Source organism: Artibeus jamaicensis, unplaced genomic scaffold (assembly GCF_021234435.1).
Source record: "Artibeus jamaicensis isolate MK-2021 breed Jamaican fruit bat unplaced genomic scaffold, CSHL_Jam_final contig_373, whole genome shotgun sequence".
NCBI lineage: Eukaryota > Metazoa > Chordata > Mammalia > Chiroptera > Phyllostomidae > Artibeus > Artibeus jamaicensis.
Genome location: NW_026521807.1, coordinates 4,413,593 through 4,433,420, shown reverse-complemented (window position 1 = coordinate 4,433,420; position 19,828 = coordinate 4,413,593). Strand labels below are relative to the sequence as shown.

The 19,828-nt window shown below is 44.2% G+C and overlaps 1 protein-coding gene across 2 annotated transcripts in view; it reads left to right on the top strand.

The window, feature by feature from the left end:
• Positions 1-1,098: 1,098 nt before the first annotated feature.
• The window catches only part of SERINC5 (serine incorporator 5), a 91,729-nt gene continuing 72,999 nt past the window's right edge, over positions 1,099-19,828 (top strand). Inside the window, exon 1 of one of the 2 annotated variants that reach the window (XM_037159288.2) lies at positions 1,099-1,266. In XM_037159288.2, the coding sequence (XP_037015183.1) occupies positions 1,240-1,266 (27 nt within the window). In that variant the 5' untranslated portion in view covers positions 1,099-1,239. The remainder of the gene's footprint in view (positions 1,267-19,828) is intronic. The other variant, XM_037159289.2, reaches the window with a different exon arrangement.

The window sequence follows — 19,828 nt, the reverse complement described above, 5'->3', positions numbered from 1 at the left end:
CTGTAACAGGATGAGCTAGACAGGAACCCAACCCCATAAGTGTAACCAACTGCAAAGAAGAAATCAACATGCAATTAACCAAACAGCGCTTATACGCAATGGTTGAGCCTCCCTTTGGGGAGACAGAGCAGAGCTTTGGATTTTAATTCCCTGTCTCCTCTACTTGCTGCAAGTAAATAAAACTAGCTAAGCACAACCATGACTAGTTCTTGAAAACACTCCAAGCAGCAAACTCAAGGAGTCCAATAACAAAAGGGATTGGGGCAAAGTTCCTCTAATCAGAAACTCCTCTTCTTGGGGAAGTGGCTCTAAGATCATGTTTGTGTAGGGAGAAAAACTACGGGTACCCTCTCTGCTTTCTGAGTGTAACGATGAATTATTAGGGGCCCTATTTGTAGTGAGTTCGGGTGATAAGAAGCAGGGATGCAAACTGAGTCCCTGCGCCAGGACGCTTTCTCAGGTGGATAGGGGAGGAGAGGCTGGAAAATAGATTAATGTCGAGGGACAGGAGCAAAGAGCTCTCACCGGATTCCCCAAAGTGGAAATCAGGGCAGGACAGCCTGGTGCCTGGGGATCCGAGGAAGCTTGGGCAGAGGGGACTTTCCCAAAAGTTGGTAAGCTTTCTTGGAAGCTGTGGAAGGAAAAGAGATGGGACAGGGATCCCGTGGATATCCCTGTAGGTACGAGACAGAGCGCAGATCAGCACCTGGAGGTCCCCTCAGCGCCGGCTGAATAGAGGACACTGGAGAAACGCTCCGCTAGAGGCTCCAAGCTTTTCGGAGTCGACAACCAGCATTTTCGCGGGGGCTAGGAAAGGGGGGCGCACAGACAAGCCTGTGCGGGAGCGGGGGAGAGTCGGACCAGCCTCTCACTGCGCAGCCTTCGGTGCCCAGTGCCGCACCGGGAAGTGATCGCCGCCCAAGGCCGCCAACGGCCGCCTGACGCCAGCGGAAGTACTAGCCGAGGGGGAGCCTGCTCCGCCGCCCGGGCGGGTTGAAGGGACGAGCGTGGGGTGGGGCTGAGGGCGGGCGCGGCTGCTGGGGGCGGGGCCTGCGGCGGTGGGGCGGGCTTTGGATCGGGTTGTTTTTGCCCAGGCGGTAGTACCTGGCGCTCAGCTGGAGCTGCCTGTCTTGTAGATTTGAGCTGGTGCGGGGAGGGGCGCTGGAGGCCTTGGGGAGCGAGGCGAGTCGGAGGGGAGCTGGGAGCTGGAGAGCGCGCCTGCAGTCCTCCGCCACCGCGATGTCAGCGCAGTGCTGTGCGGGCCAGGTGAGCGAGGCTGGGTGCCACGCGAGGAGCGACGGGTAGGGCGACGGGTCCGGGAGCTCAGGCACCACTGGGGCTCCCCTGGGTGTGCTCCCCAGCTCCGCGGTGGAAGGTGGTGCGGGTGGTGGGTCTTTCGGGGCAGATCCCGCGCCGTCTGCGTTACTGCCTCGGGCCCTAGCGCGGAGCTGGGCAATTGGGGAAATCCAGTGCCGCGGGCGGACGGGAAGGGACGCGGGGACGCCCGAAGGGCTACCCCGAGGTCTTCCCGTCCGACCTTCAGGATTTCGCTGGGGCAGGGTGGGCAGGACTTGAGCGGAAGATCCTTAGAGCCTGTCATCTCCTCCTAGGGCACGAATTTTTTCCCTAGGGGTAGTGCTGAGCTCCGTAGCCCACCCGGCTCTGCATACCGACTGAATCAAGGAAGAGACGAGGGTTTAGGCATCACCTCTTTCCCATGCTCTGAACAAAACTCGGGTCATGTGGCCCAAGCAGGTTGCGCTTGGTATCTCACAAGGCTAGAGCATTGGCTCTGTCTCTTCGGGAACGTGTCGAAGCGTTTCCAAATTACAGTGCTCAGGTCTGGGCGTGGGGAAGACAACCCTACTTCCTGCGTTTCTCGACCCAGCTCTCGAGGGGCAGAAACTCAACTGTCTGGGTAGTGCGCGAGCCTCCGTATCCCAGGTTTAAAGTGAACCTGCCCGAACCTATTTTGCAGCTCTCGCCTGTTAAAACTTGTAGTATCTTAAAACATATATGTACATCAGGAGTAGGCGTCTTCTACCGGTGACTAGTGCGTCAAGGCAGAATTAGATTTAACCCTTTAATGCTAATTTCTCACTCCTTGCAGGGTTAGAAAAAAGCGAAATTAAGCCTTCCAGACGTCCACCTTCCTCCCTGTTGTACTAATTATCAGCATGATGTGTTCTGACAAATGAATTTCAACTCCGGGGGCATTCGGGATCAGAGATATTCTTGCTGCCTAATACAGTCAACGTTTGACAACTGAGACCAGCTCCTAAATGATGTAGAGGTTAAATTGTTAGGGGTTTCTGAAACTTTGCGATTGTACTGGCAGGTAATCGGCAGATAATCCGACCTCCTTGGAGTGGCCACTTGGAGTTACCACTTGGTGTTTGAGATCTCATCCTGTACTTGGCAGGCATTCAGTCTGGCCTTTTCAGAGATGAGGAAATTGAGGTTTTTAACTTGACCTGAATCAGGCAAAAAGAGAGGATGCCCCCTACCCTTCCAGGGCTCGGAAGACCAACAGGGACCTGGAAAAGTTACTTCCTGAATGTTCTGAATCTAAAGAAAGTTTTGCAAATATTTTATTGTTGTTTTGAGATACTTTTTAATTCGATGCAGCACTTTTCATTAATAGTAATTACAATACAGATATTTTGGGTCATCTCCTCCAATTCTTTGAAAGCCCCTTGAGGTTTTCTGTCACTCCAAGTAACTAATTTAGGACTCTGAAAATGATCACCAGTACTCAAGTGGGTCTTGTAAAAGAATTACTGGTACAGCTGATATTTTGGTAGGATTTAATGACTTGTTTCTAAAACCCCCCTCTCTGGACTTTGGAAAGAACCCAATCCTAGCTATTCATCACAGAAAATGTAACTTCTGCTTTCTGGAATTGCTTGAGACATCGCTGTGGCGGGTCTCAAGGCAATGAGTGGGTGATGACACTATGACTGGATATGGAGGGGCCCATAAGCTTGCATTAAAAACTCAAGAGACCAGCAGAAGCCATCTGAGTCTTGTTTGCTTGAGCACCTACGAACTGTTCATTACTCACAGCACTTCTGACATCACATGTATGAGCTACCACCCCTGTACCCCAGCCAACCAATTACCCAACTCTGGACGCCAACTGAATGTCCAGCAATCCATTTCAGTTCTGACACCAACCAAACTAACTCCATACTATTCCTGGAGTTAGGAGTAGTTTTCCTCAGTTTAAGGACTTAGTCCCACAGACTCTTCCACTCCCCTGCCCCCATTTCAGCTGCCATTCACAAAGTCCTGTGCCCCCCATATGGGGGATGAAGATCAAATATAATTTCTTTTTATATCACAATAGGGCAGCACCAACTGCGTGCCAGGAGCTGGAGATATGGCAGTGAGCCAGATAAGCGTTTCTCCCCACAGCGGTCATTCCAGTTGCAGGGTGTGGGAAGGAAATTCTGTTTTTGGCCTGAGCTACTGGATAGGTGATGGTGCCATTTGTGGAGGTAATGTAGGAGGCTGGTGGGGAAGAGGACATTTGGCAAGGAAAACCCTTAGTTTTCTTTTGGCTCTGCTACATTTGAGATGATGATTAAAAATTAAATCCAAGTCACTAGTTGGATATTTAAATTGGGAGAAATTTGAGTTTGGAGATAGAAATTTGGGGGACTTTGCAGACCATCGGGAACAGTGGGTAACCCAGAAGACGGCCTGGACTTGGGACCCACAGACGTGGTTTGATATGGGAAATCTGGACAAGGGTTGGTGTAACTGCACATGTTACTCTCTGTTAACCTCAGTTTTTCTCAGCTGTAGAATGAGTGTGATAATGCTTCCTATGGCTATGAAGAGTGCATGTAATAACAGACAATCTCCAGTACAGGGTTTGGCACAGAGTAAGGAACTCCCCAAATCTTAGTGGCCATTATCCATCTGTACCTGGATAGTCTTCAGGTCATCTTATTTAATTTATTTTTTCTTCTTATTTTATTTTTGCACGGACTGATACACACCGAAAGCTAGCAACAAAAAATGACAATACATACGGTCAGTGGGGAATTAAGGTATGATAAAATCTAGACAGTCCTTCTGAGGCAATTCAAGAATATGGCTTGGCAGGTTTTGCTCCAGGCAAGTGTAAGTAGTAACGATAATAAGAATAATGGCTTAAACTTATTTCATGCCTGCATGTGCTGTCTGTTTTTATCTCCATCGTATCATTCATTCTTCACCGCAACCCTGTGGCGTGGGTAATTTTCTTTCTTTCTTTTTTTTTTAAATTGATTTTAGAGAGGAAGGGAGAAAGAGAAATACCCAGTTTGTTGTTCCACTTAGGTATCCATTCATTGGTTGATTCTTATATGTGACTTGATTGGGGATCAAAACCACAACCTTGGCAGATCAGGATGACGCTCTAACCAACTGAGCTACTCAGCCAGGACTCTGGGGTGTGTGATGTTCCATTGGCCTCCTTTTGCAGGTGAGGCAACTGAAGTACAGGCAGATAAGTGAACTGATTTTTGGTGGGGGAGCTAAGCCTTGAACACTGGTCCACTGACTCGAGTTGGGGCACTTGACTACTATCTGATCATTCTTCTTACAGTGTGAGTAAATGATAATAACACTTGCTCGCTATTGTTGCTTACAGTGGACATAAGTCATTTTTTAAAATGTTTTTTAAACCCTCCCCTGAGAATATCCTTACTGGTTTTAGAGCAAGAGGGGGAGAGAGAGAGAGAGAAACATCAATGTGAAAAACATTGATCTATTGCCTCCCTAACATGCCTCCACCAGAGATCAAACCCGTGACCTAGGTATGTGCTGTGATTGGGGATTGAACTCTCCACTTTCTGGTATACAGGACAATGATCCAACCAGTTGAGCTGCCCGGCCAGGGCTGGACCTAAGTCAGTTTTGAATACACATTATTAATACTGTTTTGTTAGATATTGGTGGTTGCCAGTAGTTATGGATGGATAAAATTTAGCTTCTTCCTCATCACCTGCTCCAGGTTATAAAGAAAGCAAGTCTCAGACCAAATTCTGCCATATATGCAGACATAATTAGCAAGCAACAGTTTGTTCTGAGACTTCATTAAGTTCCAGTTCTTTGCCCCTCTTGGTGCACAGACACACAACTTGCATGTTGACCTGACGCAGATGGACCAACATTCTGTTAGTTGGTAGAACTTGGCTGAGACTGCCAGGCCAGTGGGGCCACGTGGATGGATTGAGTCAATAGTGAAAAGTGAAGACTTGCTCTGCCCTTATAGCCAGCTCATGTAAGGGTAGGAATGCCCAGGCCAAGGTATTTTGTGCTGGCTTATATTACTTGATCACTGAGATTTTCCCCAATGAAAGTCTACTTCTAATGTCTGTTATGTTAATTACCAAAGCTACAAATGCCACCTGGGACTATCCACTGTCAAAGATAAATAAAGCCAGGCATTGGTTGAAGCATTGAAAACAGATTTTGCTCAGTAGCCACTGACAGTAGGGGGAAAAGCCTAGCTCCATTTCTGTTTGCATGATGGTGACTGAGAGTTTTAAAGAGAGCATGAGGGAGTAGAGAATGAGGGAGGGCAAGCCAGTGGAGGCCCAAGTTGCGTTCGGAAGTGCAAAGTTACAAAGCATTGTTCAGTGTGCATGTTGCTAGGTCAGCTGTGTCTGCTGGCTGGCAAGTTAGGATTCTCCCCTTCCACAGAGACTGGAAGAGAGGTCCTGTCCTCTTGATTACATTTCAGAGGAATGGCTTTTGGGTCCTTGAGAAAGACACTCCTGCATTGTAGGAAATAGATTTAGTGTCTGTCAAAGAGATGGGGACAGACTTGAAATTGCAAGCCTCTTTGGATAAATGCTCAGAGAAATGGAGGCCCACCTCATGCGTTGTCTAGGACAAACAGTAAATTTCTTCTGACAGCCCTGAACTTTTCCAGACAGGAACCTGAAAGGCAAAAGATGGCTGGGTTATCATCCCAAGGATGCAGCTTTGGGCTGCTAGAGGCCGTGTCAAAGCTTGGCCAAGTCTCTTTTTGCAGGGGTTTGGGCAGAGTTGCTATGTGCCAAGAGTTCTTACAGTTCTCATAGGTTAACAAAACCTGGGGTCATCCAAGTTAGAAGCCCACGCAGGAGATGACTTTGAGTGCGGCCTCTGAGTTAATGTTAAATGTTAGCTGGAAAGTGTTTTCCTCATCAGGGCAACTGACCACCTCTGGACTATAGTGTAAAACAGACACATGCATGTGCATGCGCACGCACACAGTCCATGAAGTCTTAGATTAAAAATGACACACCCCATAAGAATGATATCCCTGGAATGTCTTTCCTCCTCAATTAAACCCAAATCTCTAGGTCAACTTCAAGAAGCATTTCCTCAGTATTGATCTTGCCTTGGCTTTGAAAGTGCTCTAGGAACTTGCACTTGGCCCTGTGCACACCACCCAGCACTTGTCACCTGAAGCACTGGCATTGTTTCCTGGTCACTCCATTCACGTGTTTCCTCTCTCTCAGATGGAGTATGAGGTACTGCCTAGTGGAAGCCCGGTCCAGTGCTCTTGGTTACGAAGCGCTGTTTCCCTACCGATCTTTGTTTATAGTGATTGGTAATATTGGGCCCTCAGCATATACGTGTCGCTTCCGTTCTTGGAAGGAGTCCTGGGTGGACACCACAACAAGTTCACTCTCTCCACGACTGATGCTTTTTTGAACAATTTAGGGAATTTCTGAAGTACATAGGAAAAAAAATTGCACATCACCCAGAGAAACATATTTTGATATTTTATAATGCAGTCATATATTTTTTAAAGCTTTTTTCTCAGAGATGAATATTTGTTTTATTGATTGATTGATTTAGAGAGACACGGAGAGAAAGACATCGATTTGTTCCACTTATTTATGCATTCATTGGTGGCTTCTCGTATGGGCCCTGATCAGGGAACAAGCCCGTAGCCTTGGCGTATGGGGACTGTGTTGTAACTAACAGCTACCTGGCTGGGGCAATCATATTTAATATATAAGATCACACTTTCCAAAGTTGAGATTATGCTGTAGGTGCTATCTTCGATCCTACTCTTTTTGCTGAATTTTTTGGGGTGATCAAGGAAGTTTTTAACATGCACTAGCCTGTCCTTTGCACCCATTAATGTTTTCCGGGCTTGCGTTCAGGGAGTCCCTCTGTCTTCGACCATGACCAGTTTCTCCAGAGGCGTTAAATAAACTGGAATGTGTGAAAGTCAGTGTATAGGTTTATGTGTTAATAGGTTTGTCTGTTTTGTTTCCCAAAAGGCTAAAAGTAATGAAGAAAATACCTAATTATACCCGCTTTTAAAAAAATTAAGACTTTAGTTTTGTAGCGGTTTTAGACTTATAGAAAAATTGAGCATAGAAGTACTACAGAGTTCCCGGATGGCCCCTGTCCCTGCCCCCAGCACGCAGTTTCCCTGTTATCCTCGTGCTTCAGTGTGGCGTTTGCCACAACTGGTAAAGCTGTATTGATATATTCTTATTAACTACATAGAGTCCATAGTTTATGGTAGGGATACTCCTTTTAATTTGAACTTTTTTGGGTCCATTACAAGTTGACATTCAATATTATTTTTTATTAGTTCAGGTGTACAGCATAGTGGTTAGACATTTATATAATTTATTTTACCCTTTTAGGTACCATCATTGACAGTATATTTCAACCATTTCCAAAATTTTTTTTTTACCTTTGGTCTTTTTCTTTTTTTATATTTTTAAAACATTTTATTTATTTTTAGAGAGAGAGGAACATCAGTGTGTGCTTGCCTCTTGTGCATCCCTCTACTGGGGCCCTGGCCCACAACCCAGGCCTGTGCCCTGACTGGGAATTGAACCAGTAAACCTCACAGGCCGGCACTCAATCCACTGAGCCTCACCAGCTGAGGCTGATCTTTTTCTTTTTTTTAAAAAAGATTTATGTATCTTTTAGAGAAAGGAGAATAGAGGGAGAAAGAGGGGGAAAGAAGCATTGACTTGTGAGGGAAACATCAATCAATTGCCTCTTCTATGTCCCCGACTGGGGCCCTGACCCCGCAACCCCGGCATTATGCCCTACTTGGAATCAAACTGGTAACCCTTTGGTTTGCGGGACAGCGCCGAACCCACTGGGCCACACCAGACAAGGCTGATCTTTTTCTTTATGGTCACTTAAACAGATGGTATCTGTCTAGATGGTATTTGAGTCACTGTTTTCCTGCAGTAGGAAGGTGCCCATCTCTGTTTCATTTACATTGAGTGTGAGTTCTGTGCTTTGTATCACTAGTATTGGCACTTCTCTTTTTCTGTTCATTTTTATAAAACAGTCAAAATACAGTAAAATATGCACATAATTGCTTTCCCACACTTATGGAGGTGTCGATTAAGCTGGTATTGTGCTGTCGAACTGGTGAGATAATGAAGAGTGGTTTGCAGATGTTTTTGTGTAGTCAGCTTCCAGTTGTTGGAAAGATGAGTTTCCCACTTTCCTTGAACAGGAGAGTGAGAGTTGCACCTAGGCAGAGAGTTTGCATGGAGGGTGCTCTTTCAGGTTTGTTTTCTTTGGCTGCTTTATAGCTGCCCGGGGGAAGCTGACAAATAGCTGTGGGCTGCAGTAAGTCTGAGCAGGATGACTTTGCTGGCAGGGTCACATAGGGTCAACCTGTAGGGAGTGGAAGGCAGCCCCTGACTCATCTCTCTGCTGATGAGCTAGAAGGCAACACCCCCTTTTCCACTGTTGGCTTTCATCCATTTGCTGTGCACATATCACCTGCAGATTTCCCACAGATAGGGAATATCTAGGAGTGAGTGCATCCTGAGATGTGGAGGTGTTTTAGTTTCCCAGGTGTTTTCATGGAAATCCCATTTAGAAGCCTCAGCTTGTGTAGAGCTGTAATGATAGCATGGTCTATTTGCATTTCAGAGTAGCACATGGCCAATTCATCTATGATAATTTGGCGTTAAAAAGGAAGCCTTCATGTAAGCAGAACTAGCTATTGGATGCAATTCCATTTTATCCTTTGACTAAGTTGTTTTCAGTATTTTAAATTGTAATTATAAAGATCCTATGTTCTCTTAGTGTCCTGAGCGGCACTGTTAGTACATTTCCATTACATATTGCTATTGTCAGTTAATTTTGGGTTGAGATTGGATGCTGAGAGCAGTATCGATCAAGTCACTGATCTGAACCACAGGTTATTCCTCATGATTGGTTTTTCCAAGTAGTCCAAAGTAAACCTTTGTGACCTTAGTTAATGTATTAAAATATTTCCAGTGGGGATATCCTTTTATCTTTTAGCCTGTGTATTAATGATATTTAAAAAAAATTTTAGGACATAATCTGAGATTCAGTGGTGTAGTGCGTGTATAGGAAATTCAAATACTGGTTTGGTTCGAATACATGAAACATCTGTTTAAATTTTAAAGGAAAGGATTTTACTTTTGGTTTTTCTTATGTAGTTTGCCTTGTGAGATTAAAGTTGAGCTAATGTTTAAGGAAAGCAGCTGCTGTGGAAAAACTTCCAGTGGGTTTTTATCACTGAATAAATCACAGAATAAATTTCAAAACAATTTGTGGGTTTGAAGTCTGTTTACCCTACACAGTGATTAGACAGCATGCCCCACCCCCTTCCATGCAAGCTTGTCAAAACGAAAGGAGAAAAACTACGTACACAAATCTTATTTGTGCAAAGATAGCTAGGAGAGATGGAAAATCAGATTTTGTTTATCACTTTTAAATAAACTGGCCAACTTCACTTCGAAACAAAGCCCACAAGATTTTTATGGGATTTATTTTCCATTTTTTTGTTTTCATTGTATTGCAGTAATTTTACAGAGGGCTGAGTCTCTTGATGCCCTGATTCTTGGCGAGTGTGGCTCACCAAAATGGGGGAAGAATTCAGCCTTTTGTTCCTAACGCCATGCCCATTGAACTCTTCCAGTAATGGTCTCGGAAACAATGGGAGTGTTTTGTAACCATAGTAATGAAACTGTTTTCTGCAATAGCATTCTCTAACAATATGAATTTTTTTTGGTTTGGTAGCATTATTCATAAAGATCCTAAGACATTGTTGACTTATTTCAATTGCTGTTTGGAAAAAAAATCATCATACTACCCCTAAAGTGATAATGTCAATTGATAAATATTCATTGGGTACCTAGCATAATAGAATCCAAAAGCTGACTTTGATGCTTGAGAGCAATTAGTGAATTGATGCTGAATTCCTTAGTATAAGATTTTTCCTGGGGCAGAGCTTCTTGGCAGACTCCATTGAGTTTTATGTACCTCAGCTTTGAAGTTTTTATGCCTGGGAAAGGGATGGAAGCAGAGTGTATCTCTGGGGACATTCTCCCCAGAGTAAATGAACCTACTCAGGGGCATGTGGAGAGCTGGGTCCCCAGCAACGGGCTTCAGGGGTTCCATGTAGCCCTGCAGTTACACACACGGTTGTGTCTGGGTGTATTCTGAACACCTTTCTCTGGAAGATGGTCCTTAACATTTTTCAGCTTCTCAAAGAAATCCTATGACCACAGAACCCCCCCCCATGTAAAACAAAACAAGACAAACCCCAATATATAGAATGAAAAGGGAAGGATGAACAATGGAGACATATTCATATGAAAGCAGACAGTACCCCTTGCAAAGAAAGAAAAAGAAAATTGAGTGAGGGTACAGCTTGCAGGAGAGAGAGAGCCTGGGGGGGGTGGGGGTGGGGGTGGGGCTCTGGCTTTGTGGACAAGGAGAAGTTAGTAAGAAGGAGACCGAAGAATTCTGGGGAGGGGTGAGTGTGGTGTTGGGGTGGTGGTGGTTTGGCAGCCTTGGTTTCCAGGGTACAGAAGCTGCAATGCTGTGGGTTGGGAGTACTGGGGAGCTGAGGCACTGAGGCCAGGGAATGTAGGTTATTATCTTTTAAGACTATGGCAGTGGAGGGGAAGACCATTAACTAGCAGGAGATGGAGGATTTTTGTGAAATGTGGTTTGGAGTTGATTTTAGGGAGGGGTCTGTACAGGCTGCCAAAGTGAAGGGGGAGCAGGGTACAGCCTGAGCAAGTTTGGGGCTGGCCCTTGTTGGGTTTTGGAGAATGGGCTTGGACACTTTTATTTATTTAGTAATTTTCATTAATCATTTATTTTTTTAGAGAGGGGGGAAGGGATGGAGGAAGAGACTGAGAGAAACATCAGTGTGTAGTTGACTCTAGCACTCCCACCACCGGGGACCGGGCCTGCGACCCAGGCATGCGCCCTGACTGGAAATCAAACCCGTGACCCTTTGGTTTACAGGCTGGCACTCAATCCACTGAGCCACACAAGTCAGGGCTGTTTTAAGTTTGTTGAAGCCACTGGGATTTTATTTTTCTTTGAAAAATTCTGGAAAGGCATAACTAGTTCTGGAGAGAACCAGGTTTTGCTATTTGTGTGGAAATTGTTGAGGCAGATTGTGGAATCAGGGAAACTTCTGGAAGAGACTTTGAAAAGCATCTAACTCCTCATCTGAAGTTTAGATGTCTTTTTTTTTTTTTTTTTTAAATATCCCTCCTAAGTGCATCAGGTGTGTTAGAACTTCTCCAGGGTTGGGAGTCCGTAACTGTTCCCAGTCTTAAGTTTTCTGAGCTTTGGCTTCTTTGTTCATTGAAAAGGGGAGATTGTGTTTTGCCTCCCTTATATGGTTGTTGAAAGGGGCAATCCTGTATTTCAACTTTTGTTACCTGTAAAGTGGGATTAACAGAAGAGAAGCTGTAATGAAGAACGAAAGCATTTACTTGAGCAAAGGAGTTGTTGCATCCTGAGAGGGACAGATTCAGGTAGCAACCTAAATTGTGCTCTTAGACAACAAAGAGAAACAAGGTTTAGAAGGGCAAAAAACAACTGCCATTCATCCATACAAATGAAGGATTGCTGGCTGGATAGACAGGCATTGGTTAGTTCCAACATGCACGTGAGTGGTGAAAGCTACGAGGAAGGAAGTAAAGTCCATTTATGTCCATGCAGCAGTTGTTCCAGGATGTTCATGGCTCAGCCTTGAGCCAGTTTAACAACAGGTTAGCAACTTAATAGCAGCCCTGAAAACTGAAGCACAGGATGTTTCCAGGCTCCACTTAATAGCCTCTCAGCTCTATCTTAATTGTCTTAGTAATGCTTATTCCATTTTATTTTCTCCATTATCAGTACTGATGCAGGTGTGTGAGGGTTCCAGCGCAGGAAACGGAGACCACTCTAGGTATTTTCAGCAAGAGGGAATTTAATGTAGGGAATTAGCTGTTTCCTGGAGGTAGACACCACAGCAGGAGGGTGGTCCTCATCTTTGGTTTCTCCTACCAAATATTTGAGTGTTGCAAATTGTCAGAACCCTAAGCTGAGAGTCTGGGCAATGTGGTTTCACTTTCCAGAGTCTTCAGTACTGGAAGACTCATAGAAGGTAGGGATGGAGGTGGAGTGAGACAGTTGCCCATGTGGACCACAAGCTGTGAGAACTAGTATGATAAACTCTACCTTCGTGAATACTGTACTTCTGGCCCATCGTGGCTTGACCAAAGGGAAAATGACGGCCTCAGAAGAAAGGCCAGGGTGTTGAGGGTTGATTTAGAGGCAGGAAGATGGCAATGTGCATCTTACACACTGGTTTTCCTCCCTCTAGTCCCTTCCCTGCATGATCATTTTTCCACACCACCAGCAGGTCGATTGTTTTGCTAACGGATAGTTCAATCATGTCATCTTCTGCCTGCTTTTTCAACCCTGATTGGGGTTAATGAATGGATTTTCTTTTTTTTTTTTTAATTTTTATTTTTTAAATTGATTATGCTGTTACAGTTGTTCTATTCCCCCCTTCATTCCCCTCCACCCTACCCCCCATCCCCACCATTACCCCCCCTTTAGTTTATGACCATGTGTCTCAAGTTCTTTAGATTCTATATTTCCCATGCTATTCTTGCCCCCCCTTCTATTTTCTTTCTACTGTCTATGCTACTTATTTTCTGTACCTTCTCCCCCCATCTCCTCCTCCCACTCCCCTGTTGCTAACCCTCCTTGAGATCTTCATTTCTATGTCTCCACTCCTGATCTAGCTGTCCTTTTAGTTTGCTTTCGTTTTAGGTGTGGTTGTTAATAACTGTGAGTTTGTTGTCCTTTCACTGTTCATGTTTCTTTAACTTCTTTTTCTTAGATAAGTCCCTTTAACATTTCATATAATAAGGGCTTGGTGATGATGAACTCCTTGAATTTGATCTTATCTGAGAAGCACCTTATCTGTCCTTCCATTCTAAATGAAAGTTTTGCTGGATAGAGCAATCTTGGTTGTAGGTCTTTGAATTTCATGACTTGGAATACCTCTTTCCAGCCCCTTCTTGCCTGTAAGGTCTCTTTTGAGAAATCTGCTGACAGTCTGATGGGGACTCCTTTGTAGGTGACTGTCCCCTTAGCTCTTGCTGCTTCTAGGATTCTCTCCTTCATTTTAATTTTGGCTAATATAATGATGATGTGCCTTGGTGTGTTCCTTCTTGGGTCCGACTTCTTTGGTACTCTCTGAGCTTCCTGGATTTCCTGGAAGTCTATTTCCTTTGCCAAATTGGGGAAATTTTCCTTTATTATTTGTGCGAATAAGTTTTCCACTGGTGGCTGTGCCTTTCCCCTTTCTGGTACCCCTATAATTCGGATATTGGAGCGTTTAAGATGTCCTGGAGGTTCCTAAGACTCTCCTCATTTCTTTGAATTCTTGCTCCTTGACTCTTTTCTGTTTGGCCATTATTTGCTTTCTTCTGGTCCACTCCATTGATTTGAGTCCCAGTTTCCTTTTCATCGCTAATGGTTTCCTGTGCAATTCCGTTCATTTCAATTAGTTTCGCCTTCATATGTTCCTCTAATTTGTGGCTATAATCAACCAGTTCTGTGAGGATCCTGATCACCAGTGTTTTAAACTGTGCGTCTGAGAGTTTTGCTATTTCTTCATCGCTTAGGTCTATGGGCTCAGGGATTTTGAGAATTTGCGACATTTTTGGTCTGTTCTGGCCCTTTAAGTGTGAGAAGCGGGGCCTTGGACTCCCAGGTCGCTGGGTTGTGACGCTGTATGTGGGGGCGTGGTCAGAGCGGGGAAATGGCGGCGCCCTCTACTGCCGCTTGCCGCGGGGACGCCGCCCCGGTCCAACCGCCCACTCCCTCGCCTGTCCGCTCTCGCACAAATAGGCGACCCCAGTCAACACGCAGCACTGCTTCCCCGCCGTCTCCTTCGCGGTCACTCGCCTGGTCACTCGCTGGGTCGCTCACTAGGTCCAACCCTGCACCTGGATTCCGCTTCTGGATTCGGTGCCTGAGTCCGTCTGACTGAGTCCTCCTGTGCAATCCGCTCCACCAGCCACTGGTTTCGCCCCTTACTGGTCAGGCTGCAGAATTTGTTGTTAACGGACTTCCGAAAAGTTCAATTTTCCGTGTTCTGGCTGTGTTTTGTGTTGCTAATATTTAGTTGTCCCTAAACTTGGTTGTGTGAGAAGGCACGGCACATCCACCTATACCTCCATCTTGACGGAAGTCCTGGATCTGAATGGATTTTCTAAATGTAAGTCCTTTGTGGGAATCTGTTAGGGGTTTGTATCAAGATAACACATTCTAAATAACAATGTAATACATGTCTCCCAGTCACACCTGATATTCATAATCTGTGTTCTTTTTTAATTGACTGTAGCTAGGAATTTATCAATTTTATTAATTTAGTGAAAGAAACAATTTTCAATCGTCAGTTTGTCTCCTATTCTTTATTCCCTCTTTTTATGTTCTTTGAATTTAATCAGTCCTATTGATTTTCGAAGGCAGAAGCTGAGACCATTATTTTAAATCTTTTAAAAATAAGTATTTAAAGCCACATTTTACATCCTGTACATTTTGATATGTTGTATTTTTATTATTTAGTTCAAAATATTTTCTAATTCTCCTTGTGATTTCTTTGACTTATGGGTTATTTAGAAGTATATTGTTATTTTCCAAATCTTTGAGGATTTTCCAGGAGTACTTTTGTTGTTAATTTCTAATTAACTTTTGTGGTGATCATAGAATATATTCTCTGTATATTCTATTTTATAAGTAGATATTTATAAAATCTATTTTTATAAGTATAGATTTATATTGAATATTGAATCACTCATTGAATATTTTTCAACATTCTATCTTGTTTCCTTTTTATTTCTTCACATACCATAAGGATTACAGTTTGTAGCATCTCAAAGAAGGGATGAGTATCAAAATTTCACCTTTAGAGATGGAAGCCCATGATAAGTAACATTACATGAAAACCAATTTTAAAAGTTTGTTCTGCTTTATAAAAATAATTTATAGTTGCAGGAAATTTGGAAAATATAGAAAACTATAAAAAAACAAATATCATTCATAATCCCAGAGAGAACAAACCCCATTAGCACTGTTTTACTGCATTTCATTCATGTTAAAAATAAATTATACTATACTCAATGTACTGTTTTATATCCTAGCTTATTTTCATATAACAACATGAACAGTTTTCCATATAAAAATTCTTAAAAGCAAGTATTTTATTGGTTATATTACATTTAATTGATTGTAACATTTATTTCATTGTTTTTCTTTTATTAGAAATTTAGTGTATTTCTTTTTTTAAAAAAATTTATAAGTAACTCTTATGTAACCTTTCTCTAAGTACATGCCTGTTTAGGCAGGAATCTTGGAAATAGCTCTGCTATATAACATAGCATGAATACGTCCCCTAAAAATGGAACTATGCAAAATCACCCCTAGAAACCCCAGGCATTAGTGCTGGCCAGTGGTCGTAGCCAGTCCTACCAGCTGTCTGTCCTGGGTAAATCCCTCCCACTGACCTGCTGACAGAGCAGTTCAACAAAAGAGCTCATGGGAAACATGGGGTTGGAGCACAGCTTTTAAAAACGTTGTCAGTGACATTTTTTAAAAGGAACCTAATAAACATAGTATTATAGTTTTACATAAAACATTGGCACTTGGCCTTGGAAAAGACCTGAAATTTGTTTGTGGACGTGGATGTTGGGAGGGTTGCAGCTTGTGAGGTGAGAAGTAGGGGAGGACGGTCTCTGAGGCTGGGTGGGCAGTTGTGACTCACACAGAGCGCGCACGTTGAGCTGAGGTTTGTGAATTCATACATTCCTACACAGCTCGGTTCAGCCGGGCGCAGTCTTCCGCTGTCAGTGACTGTTTCTCAGACAAAACTGCACATCCTGTTATGCTCACATTGTCCCCTGACGTGGTAGGGAGAGGAGAAAGTTGTCCTTGACCCTCTTAGGGTCTCGGGCTGGGTTTGAAAATTAAACTGACGAAGATGGATCGACAGGAGAAAAGCATACACATTTTTTTAATGTGTGAGTTTTATGCACCTTGGGCACCCTCATAAGGAAATGAAGATCCAAAAAAATTGGTGAAACCTCCTTGTTCTTATATTAGTCGAAAAAAGAAGCAGTTGTGGAAAAGTGACTAAACTATGTGGGGAGGTGAGAAGGGAAGATGAGTATTATTTTAACAAGGTCTGTTTGTATAGAAGTCTCTCAGTGTCAGCTTTTGTCCTTGATTATGTCTTTCTTTCTGGAACAGGGAGGGCTCCTTTCACATGGGAGTTTTATCTTCTGCTTTCAGGAAGAAAAAGGGAGGTCAGAGTGCCCTTCTTGCACCTGCTGTTTCTCAAGTGCCTTTAAGTCAAAATAATCAGTTTGCCTAAGTGGCGTATTTTGGGGTGAGATGCACTGAATTTCTTCAGTGTCAATCCTGTTGAAACAAATTTACCCATATGTTTTCAGACCAAGTCCTGTACAGCAAAGCCAACTGTAGAATGAATAGCTCAGAAGCCTTGGGCGTTGCAGACTTCCTTCAGAAGCTGTGAGGGAGGCGCTGTCCCCCAGCCCCGCTTTGGACCAACTCCCAGAAAGTTGTTGCCAGAAGTGACTGGAAGGGTCTTCTGCCTTGTTATTCAGTTGTGATCAGATTTCTTGAACCATAATAAGTGAACAACTCCAGAGACAGGAACTCCCTACCTTCAAAATCAGCTCTAAGCTCTACTTAGACTTTTCTGCCTGTACCATGGGGAGGACTGCCATAATTTGGTGTGGCAGGTAGAAGAAGAGGCAGGCAGCCTCCCAGGTGGTGGGGGGCTGTGGCACCTGGGCCATCGAGGACCACCGTTGGGTTGATGCTGCTGCTGCTGGTTGTGGGGATCGCTAGCATCTTCCTAAACCGTATGCTGAAAATTGAGATGTGCTAACAGAGAAACATTGTGCCTCTGGGATGAGAAAGGTCAGTTGGAAGCCCAAGTCTTGGAAGTTTCAGCACACTCAAATTGTCAGACTGTTTGAAATGAAACCATCTTGGGAAGTTCTTGGTTGGGAGCAAGCCAGAGAAAGTCTCACTGCTGACTGTGAGGTTTCTTGACAGGAGCGATACCTCGCTCCTGGCCGTGGGTTACCGTGATGGCTCATGTCAGTCTGCAAACTCACACGGTGGTCTTCCGGAACTAGAAGGATCCTCAAGGGAGCAGGATACCCACCTTCTGTTACTGGCAGAGAGACAGGTCCCCAGAGTTAGGGCCTCTCCCACGGCCACACAGCTAATCGGCCCCCAGCAGGGGTTGCCGCCCTGCTCCCCCGGCCTGTGCAGTGCGCCCCAGTGCTGAGTGCGCGGTTGATTCTTGATAAATGTCAGGAGAGAGAGCGGGTAGATATTGGTTTTTTTCTGAAAGATATCTGCTATCTTTGCAGAGCAGTTCAACACAAGAGCTCATGGCTGCAGGTTTTAAACCTCATCTTATGATAGAAATCTCATCGTTTGTTTCTTTTTTTTTACACTATGTTTTGCTGTCATAAAATCAGTGTAAACCTTCCGTCTCTGTAAACTCCCAAGCAATTGTTTAAAAAATTTTTCCCCAGGAAGTTCTGCTCTGCCTGTGGATCATATGATTTAGCCAAAAGCAGTTTTAAAGAATGTGCTTTCTTACCAAGTGAAGTAGTTTGTGAAAGTTGCAGGTTGCTGAGTAAGGGGTATTAGGCCATTTAGAACAAGCTGGTTAACCAATGAGCCGATCTATGCAAATTGTCATGCCCAGCATTGGCTTCTGGCTCCAGGCTTTGGGAAGCATGAAGCAGTAAATTATTTCCTTATGATGAGGGGAGAGGAAAGATGAGGGTTGTCATGGGATTGCATTTTCTTGGAAACGAGAGGTTCAGCAGAACCGAGTCTCTGCCTTTTTCTTGCTATGGTGTGGCAGAGAGAAAGCCCTGGTTGTTCAGAGTGCTGGAGAAGGCTCATGCCTTCATTCCTTTTGCTCCTCATTATGGGGAGTCTGAGGGTACTCTCCCTGGTGTTTAGGGAGATGCCCCTTCCTCTCTTCTACTCAACATTGCCCTTCCACGTGTTTGTAAGACTTTGAGAGTAATAAAAATATAAAAATCGGGTACTGTAAACAAAGCCCAGAGCTTCTGATAAAAAAATAAAGCTACAAGCTTGTTCAGCGTGGCACTTGGAAGGCAGGGGTCCCAGGGGCAGCGCTGTTGGTGTTTTGGGTGGAGCAGCTCTTTCTCTTGAGGGAGTCATTGGAGACCTCATATTTAGCACGCTGGATAACCTCTAGATGTCACCAGCCTTTGTGCAAACACTGCCCCCACCTTTGTGACCAACGGTCCACAAGGTTCTAGGGGCCTGGCTGCCACTGCCCAGACTGGAGCCGCTGAGTGCCGTGGGATTGATAAAATGCTTTCATTTAGTTTAAAACTCCTGCATGATGGGCTGAATCCTGCATCTAGTAGTGCATAGCTGGAGAGATAAGAAAGGACACAAATAAAGTAGACGATTCCACCACAGCACTACCTTGACATGTGTAATGTGCTTCCAAAACTTGACACGATGACGTAGGCTGTGCTTTTCACGTAGTTTACTTTAAATGGTGTTTGCAAGTATCATTAAGATTTTAGTGCTTGCTAAGGTAGAGTTATGTGTTTGAAAGGAAAGGAAAAAACATGCTTCGTAGAGAATTCCTTTAGACATAGTTCTGATACACATTTTTAGGCTTTTTTTGGGTTGTTATTGATAGTGTTGATGTAAGAAATATCCAAACCTGTAGAGAATTATTATGAGTTTATTTGAGCCAAACTGATGACTACACTGGAGAGTGAGATCTCAAATGCTTAGAGAATTACAGTTTTGCAGCTTTTGTGCATTTGAAATTAAGGAGGCAACAAGGAAGATTAGATGGAGGAGGGAGAAAGCAAGGTGGGGATTGGATTACTGGCTAGTTAACAACGTTATGCGCTCTCTTGAGGGTTAATACCCTTTTCTAGGGATATTACTTCTGGTATCTCAAAGGTGTGTTTACCTAGGTGCCCAAGAACAATGGACAAGGCCTGCTTAAAACTTTTTACTAAAGAAGTCATGAGCTTGAGGGGTGACCCTCCACCGTGCCCTGCCCAGCTAGGGATTTCCGATCGATCACCTGGTGAGGTTACTTTCCATAGAACCCCTTTTTCTCACCCACCTCGTATAGAGGCAGGGTAGTTGAGTACTCAAGAGCTGATTCTGGTGATGGGCAGCTAGAGTAGCCTCTGCCCTTTACCAGCAGTGTGCTTCGATCTGTCTTTTAGTTTTCTCATCCGTAAAATGGGGTAACTGCTAACATCTTCATAGGATTTTGCACTTGGAACAGTAGCTGGCCCAGAATATGGAGGCATCCATGTTAGTTGTTATGGAAAGGGCTGGTACTATCCCTCGGGTTAGCAGTGCCCACAGTGTAAGTTGTGAATAAACTTCTTTTGAGGTTTGATCCATGCCCTTTACTTTAAAATAATGTGTAGCTGTAATATTTAACAGCACT